Source organism: Musca vetustissima, unplaced genomic scaffold (genome assembly GCF_032173495.1).
Source record: "Musca vetustissima isolate MV318-11 ecotype Yass unplaced genomic scaffold, APGP_CSIRO_Mvet_v1 utg94993, whole genome shotgun sequence".
Taxonomy (NCBI): Eukaryota; Metazoa; Arthropoda; class Insecta; order Diptera; family Muscidae; genus Musca; species Musca vetustissima.
The window spans coordinates 21602-29314 of NW_026886920.1; the positions used below are offsets into that span (position 1 = coordinate 21602).

Sequence of the window (7713 nt, forward strand, 5' to 3'; positions counted from 1 at the left end):
ATATATAGGGACTTAGGTACAACATTTACGTAAAATCGGGCGATAGTATATGGGAGCTATATCTAAATCTGAACCGATTTTCCCGAAACTTAGCACATGTCATTCTAGACTTAATTCAATACGCTATGCCAACATTCGTGCAAATCAAATCATTTTCAGGGACTTTGGTGCACCATTTACCTAAAATCGGCCGAAACTATATATGGAAAATATATCTAAATCTGAACCGATTTTCACAAATCGTGAGCTGTGCCAAATTTTATCCAAATCGGATCATAAATGCGACCTGTACTTTGTTTACAATTTTACATCAATAGACGGACGGACGGACATGCATAAATCGACTCAGAAAGAGATTCTATGCCTGTTATCCGATTCCTTTTGCCTGTTACAAACATATGCACAAAGACATAATACCCTGTACTACAGTGTGGTGAAGGGTATAAAAATACACGTATAATTTTGGGTCCTTGAAAGGCGTCATTAGTCCTGTAAAAAATGTTAGCTCACAAATATATTTGTTTCGCTTCTCTTATGTTCTTTAAGCGACATGCTGTAAATTATCGCCATAAATATTTCAAATACAATTTAAGGACTCAACAGTTCTCACACCACTGCAGTTGGTGGATCTGGCCCGGAGACAGACACCCATCGTTCAATTCATTCTACATAGATCTGCAACCAATTGACAAGGTGCAAGCTCCTAGTGCTTTTGTGTTACCTTTCGATTGTGGCAGAGAACCTCCTCAATTTGTGTGTTTGGCTGTGTGTGTTTTAAGGATGCAATGATTGTCGCTGCTGGTATAGCAACACCATCGGCGGCAGCAGCAGCAGCAGTCGTTCTTTCGGGGCCACAATCAAATTGTGGTTACAAACAATTGAGTCACCCGTCCCGCACATTTTGCAATGGCAATGAACTCTTTAGTCATTTTGTTGTTGGTGTTGTTGTTAAGTTTCACTGTATGTGGTCCTGGTTCATGGCATTGTTATCTGTTTGCATCCTGGCCATATCTGCCATTTTGGTGGGCTTGTTGTCGTTGCTGCTGTGAATGATAATTGTGATGTGGCTGTCGATATTGCCTCCATGTTGTTGTGATTGCATTTGGTGCTCGCTCATTCGGTTGCCTGCCAGCCGGCCTGATGGCCTCCAGCCTGGTTGTTAAGTGACAAAATTGTTATTTTCACTTGTGGCGACAAATGTACTTTAAATTACAATCTTCATAAATTATAGACTACCGTTCGCATTCGCCATTCGATAGAGAGAAATACTTTTTGACTCATTTTCACTTTTATCCATTGTGCGGGATGCGGGGAGGTGTGTAGTTTTTGGGGATATTTAATGGCTTTTTGATGACAAAGCGAAACGTGTTCACTGCTAAATGCGTTCGATGGTTCAAATAATGAAATTTATTTCGATTTTTCATTCATTGCAAAATCAAATGTCTAATTTAATGGAATGTAAATTATTTGGTATTTAGGGGTCAAGTGGATTTTTGACAAATCAATTTTAAGCGACTTAAAAATATTTTTGATACCCATCAATAGGCGTGGATTTTTAAAGAATATTTTTGCCAGCCTGAACCAATCAATAGGCGTGGATTTTTAAAGAATATTTTTGCCAGCCTGAACCATTCAATAGGCGTGGATTTTTAAAGAATAGTTTCAAATCATGATTTTTAATTTTTCCTTTTTATTTTTTTATTTCATTGACATTCTTTTTGACATTTTGATCCGCAAACCCTCTTTGGGCACCAACACTGGTGCCGAGTGAAATACAAATTCAACTTCTTTGCGTGGCATTTCCTCAATATTGAAATTGGCCAGAATTTTCACCAAGGCTATTTTGGCATTCATGACACCCATACGTTGAGCTGCAAGAGTTCAGATACAAATAGTAAATAGAATTTTAAAATTATTTTACTTTCCCTACCAATGCAATGCCTAGGACCTTCTCCGAAGGGCATGTATGCCATAGGGTTGTAATTCGTTTCAGTAAACCTCTCCGGTTTGTAGTCCAGTGGATCGGGAAACAATTCAGGATCTCTGTGCATACCCCATAGTGATATGAAAATTGGTGTACCCTTCGGTATGGTGAGGTCACTTCGAGGTATATGATAATCTTGGGTACATTCACGATTTAGAAATGGCAAGCCCGGATATTTGCGGGTGGTTTCTAAACAGAAAAATTGGAATATTATAAACACATATTGACAATGACAGCCCCTCCCCCACTTACCCTTAACACACAAATCCAAATATTTCATATCTTGGATAGCATCATAAGTCAAAGAACCCTGCGCTTTCAATCCGTGTTTCTGCAGAATATCATCGATTTCAGTTTGAAGCTTTAGCAACACCTTCGGATTCATTGCTAGGTCATAAAGAGTAAATGCTGTTGCTGCCGATGTTGTTTCCGAACCGGCAATATAAAATAGAAAAGCATTTGCAGCTATAACATCTATGGACATTGCCTTCAGATTATCTGCGGTGGTCTCAATTGACCAATTTGTATCATTGTCATCGGTGATTTTCCCTGTATTCCTCAATTGAATCAAAAGCTGCAGAAGATCACGGCGTACAACACCATTTTGTTCACGAAATTCAATTGTCTCTTTCATAATATCGCGTAGACGACATAAAACTGGATCCTCAAGACCCAAGCGGGTTAAAAGTTTTACAATGCTGGAATCGGAATATTTTTAATTGCATTTTATTTCGAAGGTGTTTAATACATACGGTGGATATATGAAGACCATCAGGGTTCGAAATTTAATTAGTACGGAAGACTTCTCAGTATTGAAAATTCGATCACTTAAATCACGAAACTCATTATCGGGATATTTGAAACTGTCAACATTCAAACCAAATATTACCGATCCGATGACATCAATGGTATAGCTAGAAATTTTACAAGATATTCATTAAAAATGCACGCCTATAGACCTTTTAGGGCTGGCAAAAATATCCTCTAAAAAATCCACGCCCATAGACCTTTTAGGGCTGGCAAAAATATCGTCTAAAAATCCACGCCTATAGACCTTTTAGGGCCGGCAAAAATATCGTCTAAAAATCCACGCCTATAGACCTTTTAGGGCTGGCAAAAATATCCTCTAAAAATCCACGCCTGTAGACCTTTTAGTGCTGGCAAAAATATCCTCTAAAAAATCCACGCCTATAGACCTTTTAAGGCTGTCAAAAATATCGTCTAAAAATCCACGCCTATAGACCTTTTAGGGCTGGCAAAAATATCTTCTAAAAATCCACGCCTATAGACCTTTTAGGGCTTGCAAAAATATCCTCTAAAAACCACGCCTTTTTACCTTTAGGGCAAAAATATCCTGGCAAAAATATCCTCTTAAAATCCACGCCTATTGAACTTTTAGGGCTGGCAAAAATATCCTCTAAAAATCTATGCCTATTAACCTGTTAAGGCTGCCAAAAATATTCTTTAAAAATCGACGCCTATTGATCTTCTAAAAATCCACGCCCATAGACCTTTTAGGGCTGGCAAAAATATCGTCTAAAAATCCACGCCTATAGACCTTTTAGGGCTGGCAAAAATATCGTCTAAAAATCCACGCCTATAGACCTTTTAGGGCTGGCAAAAATATCTTCTAAAAATCCACGCCTATAGACCTTTTAGGGCTGGCAAAAATATCCTCTAAAATCCACGCCTATTGACCTTTTAGGGCTGGCAAAAATATCCTCTAAAAATCCACGCCTATTGACCTTTTAGGGCTGGCAAAAATATCCTCTAAAAATCCACGCCTATTGACCTTTTAGGGCTGGCAAAAATATCCTCCAAAAATCCACGACTATTGACCTTTTAGGGCTGGCAAAAATATCCTCTAAAAATCCACGCCTATTGACCTTTTAGGGCTGGCAAAAATATCCTCTAAAATCCACGCCTATAGACCTTTTAAGGCTGTCAAAAATATCGTCTAAAAATCCACGCCTATAGACCTTTTAGGGCTGGCAAAAATATCATCTAAAAATCCACGCCTATAGACCTTTTAGGGCTGGCAAAAATATCCTCTAAAAATCCACGCCTATAGACCTTTTAGGGCTGGCAAAAATATCTTCTAAAAATCCACGCCTATAGACCTTTTAGGGCTTGCAAAAATATCCTCTAAAAACCACGCCTTTTTACCTTTTAGGGCTGGCAAAAATATCCTGGCAAAAATATCCTCTTAAAATCCACGCCTATTGAACTTTTAGGGCTGGCAAAAATATCCTCTAAAAATCTATGCCTATTAACCTGTTAAGGCTGCCAAAAATATTCTTTAAAAATCGACGCCTATTGATCTGCTAAAACTGCCAAAAATATTCTTTAAAAATCCACGCCTACTAAAAATCAAAACGCCCATAGACCTTTTAGGGCTGGCAAAAATATCGTCTAAAAATCCACGCCTATAGACCTTTTAGGGCTGGCAAAAATATCGTCTAAAAATCCACGCCTATAGACCTTTTAGGGCTGGCAAAAATATCCTCTAAAAATCCACGCCTGTATACCTTTTAGTGCTGGCAAAAATATCCTCTAAAAAATCCACGCCTATAGACCTTTTAAGGCTGTCAAAAATATCGTCTAAAAATCCACGCCTATAGACCTTTTAGGGCTGGCAAAAATATCATCTAAAAATCCACGCCTATAGACCTTTTAGGGCTGGCAAAAATATCCTCTAAAAATCCACGCCTATAGACCTTTTAGGGCTGGCAAAAATATCTTCTAAAAATCCACGCCTATAGACCTTTTAGGGCTGGCAAAAATATCCTCTAAAAACCACGCCTATTTACCTTTTAGGGCTGGCAAAAATATCCTCTAAAAATCCACGCCTATGGACCTTTTAGGGCTGGCAAAAATATCCTCTAAAAATCCACGCCTATTGACCTTTTAGGGCTGGCAAAAATATCCTCCAAAAATCCACGACTATTGACCTTTTAGGGCTGGCAAAAATATCCTCTAAAAATCCACGCCTATTGACCTTTTAGGGCTGGCAAAAATATCCTCTAAAATCCACGTCTATTGAACTTTTAGGGCTGGCAAAAATATCCTCTAAAAATCCACGCATATTGACCTTTTAGGGCTGGCAAAAATGTCCTCTAAAAATCCACGCCTATTGACCTTTTAGGGCCGGCAAAAATATCCTCCAAAAATCCAGGCCTATTGACCTTTTAGGGCTGCCAAAAATATTCTTTAAAAATCGACGCCTATTGATCTGCTAAAACTGCCAAAAATATTCTTTAAAAATCCACGCCTACTGAAGGATACCAAAAATATTCTTTAAAAATCCACGCCTACTGAAGGATACCAAAAATATTCTTTAAAAATCCACGCCTACTGAAGGATACCAAAAATATTCTTTAAAAATCCACGCCTACTGAAGGATACCAAAAATATTCTTTAAAAATCCACGCCTACTGAATGATACAAAAAATATTCTTTAAAAATCCACGCCTACTGAATGAAACCAAAAATATTCTTTAAAAATCCACGCCTACTGAAGGATACCAAAAATATTCTTTAAAAATCCACGCCTACTGAAGGATACCAAAAATATTCTTTAAAAATCCACGCCTACTGAAGGATACCAAAAATATTCTTTAAAAATCCACGCCTACTGAAGGATACCAAAAATATTCTTTAAAAATCCACGCCTACTGAAGGATACCAAAAATATTCTTTAAAAATCCACGCCTACTGAAGGATACCAAAAATATTCTTTAAAAATCCACGCCTACTGAAGGATACCAAAAATATTCTTTAAAAATCCACGCCTACTGAAGGATACCAAAAATATTCTTTAAAAATCCACGCCTACTGAAGGATACCAAAAATATTCTTTAAAAATCCACGCCTACTGAAGGATACCAAAAATATTCTTTAAAAATCCACGCCTACTGAAGGATACCAAAAATATTCTTTAAAAATCCACGCCTACTGAAGGATACCAAAAATATTCTTTAAAAATCCACGCCTACTGAAGGATACCAAAAATATTCTTTAAAAATCCACGCCTACTGAAGGATACCAAAAATATTCTTTAAAAATCCACGCCTACTGAAGGATACCAAAAATATTCTTTAAAAATCCACGCCTACTGAAGGATACCAAAAATATTCTTTAAAAATCCACGCCTACTGAAGGATACCAAAAATATTCTTTAAAAATCCACGCCTACTGAAGGATACCAAAAATATTCTTTAAAAATCCACGCCTACTGAAGGATACCAAAAATATTATTTTTAAAAATCCACGCCTACTGAAGGATACCAAAAATATTCTTTAAAAATCCACGCCTATAGCTCGGATAAGTCTTCCCAAAATATTCTATAAAAATTCCGAACTTCCTACTAGTTACGTTGTCAACAGATTTTTAATTTTAATATTATCCTGTTAAGGCTGGCAAAAATATTCTTTAAAAATCCACGCCTACTGAAGGATACTAAAAATATATGTTGTTTTTTTAATCCACGCCTATAGCTCGGATATGGCTCCAAAAAATATTCTTTAAAAATTCCGAACTTCCTACTACTTACGTTGTCAACAGATTTTTTATTTCCAAGCAATGACTCTGCCCATCCTTCAACCTTTCCTGTAAATGGTTGATCAGCCGATCACCCACAGCATCAATGGTTCCAAACATTGCCTTTAATTTGCCGGAAGTGAATGAGGGTGTTAATTTGGTTCTCAATGTACGCCATGAGGATCCCTTTAAGCTGCCCAAATTTGCAGACAATGGATCATTTTGCTCATCCACATAAATACCACGATCATGAAAGTTCGCAAAATCCGATGTCAGTATTTGTCGTAACAATTCCGTATCTTTTACTAATAGAACTGGTTTCATGAAGATGTAAGTACCAACTAATTTCTCTCGACATCTTGCATAAATATCAGCCATTATAAGGCCGAAAGGCTTCTCCTTTAGCCCAAGTTTTATTGTCGTCTGAAAGGGGTGATCCGTGGGGAATCCTAATCGCTGCCATTGTGTGAAATTGCGTTTTAATATTAGATATATAAGTGCAATTATTCCCAGCGTAAATAACGTCATCATTTTTGGTACCAACAAAATCGAAATGCACCGGAACGTCGTAATTGAATAAAATTTTTATTTGAACTTGTCATACAAGACGCCGATCAACAACTGAATTAAATTTCGGAATTCATTGGAAAAAAATAACATGCACTGCAATTTTTGTTCGAACCGATTTGTTGCTCTCATTTAATGCATCTAAGAGAGTATAATCTCTTTTTTTAGATAATTGCTGAGAATGGAATATGACATTGAGTTAAATGTTCTAATGACCCCACAAAATGCACATTGGAGTGCAAATAAGAAATTCAAAGCATTAAGCTGCAACGACCATAGCTACTAGTCAATATTAATCACCGTCGTTTGACCGATAACAAAGTGCAGACAAATTGCTTTTGTAAACTTGTTATTCTTGTTCCGCACACAGTGACCGGGCAATAAAGTTGTTTTAGCTGCATATACAGCCGTGTTTATATTCGCCGGTCTCTCACACTGTTAGCGATAAAAAATAATTACCCAGTTGTTTACATTTTATTTTGACTGTAGAATGTAAACAGGTATTGGTTCAAAACTGGTAATTATTAAAAAATATTCGTCTAATTGCAGATTTATGGGCTATGGACTCGCCGATGCCCAAAAAAAATAAGCCTAATATAATATTAATAAAAATGTCTTTGTT

General features: G+C 37.0%; 1 protein-coding gene across 1 annotated transcript; it reads right to left on the minus strand.

Annotated features, from left to right (window-relative positions):
- Nucleotides 1-1698: 1698 nt before the first annotated feature.
- LOC133334388 (cytochrome P450 6d1-like) lies at nucleotides 1699-7055 on the minus strand. Its single transcript, XM_061542685.1, has 5 exons — nucleotides 6538-7055; nucleotides 2737-2898; nucleotides 2237-2682; nucleotides 1931-2173; nucleotides 1699-1871 (listed from the first exon to the last, which is right to left on the minus strand). Exons 1-5 carry the CDS (start codon nucleotides 7053-7055, stop codon nucleotides 1699-1701), a joined length of 1542 nt encoding a protein of 513 aa, XP_061398669.1.
- Between the last annotated feature and the right edge of the window lie 658 nt (nucleotides 7056-7713).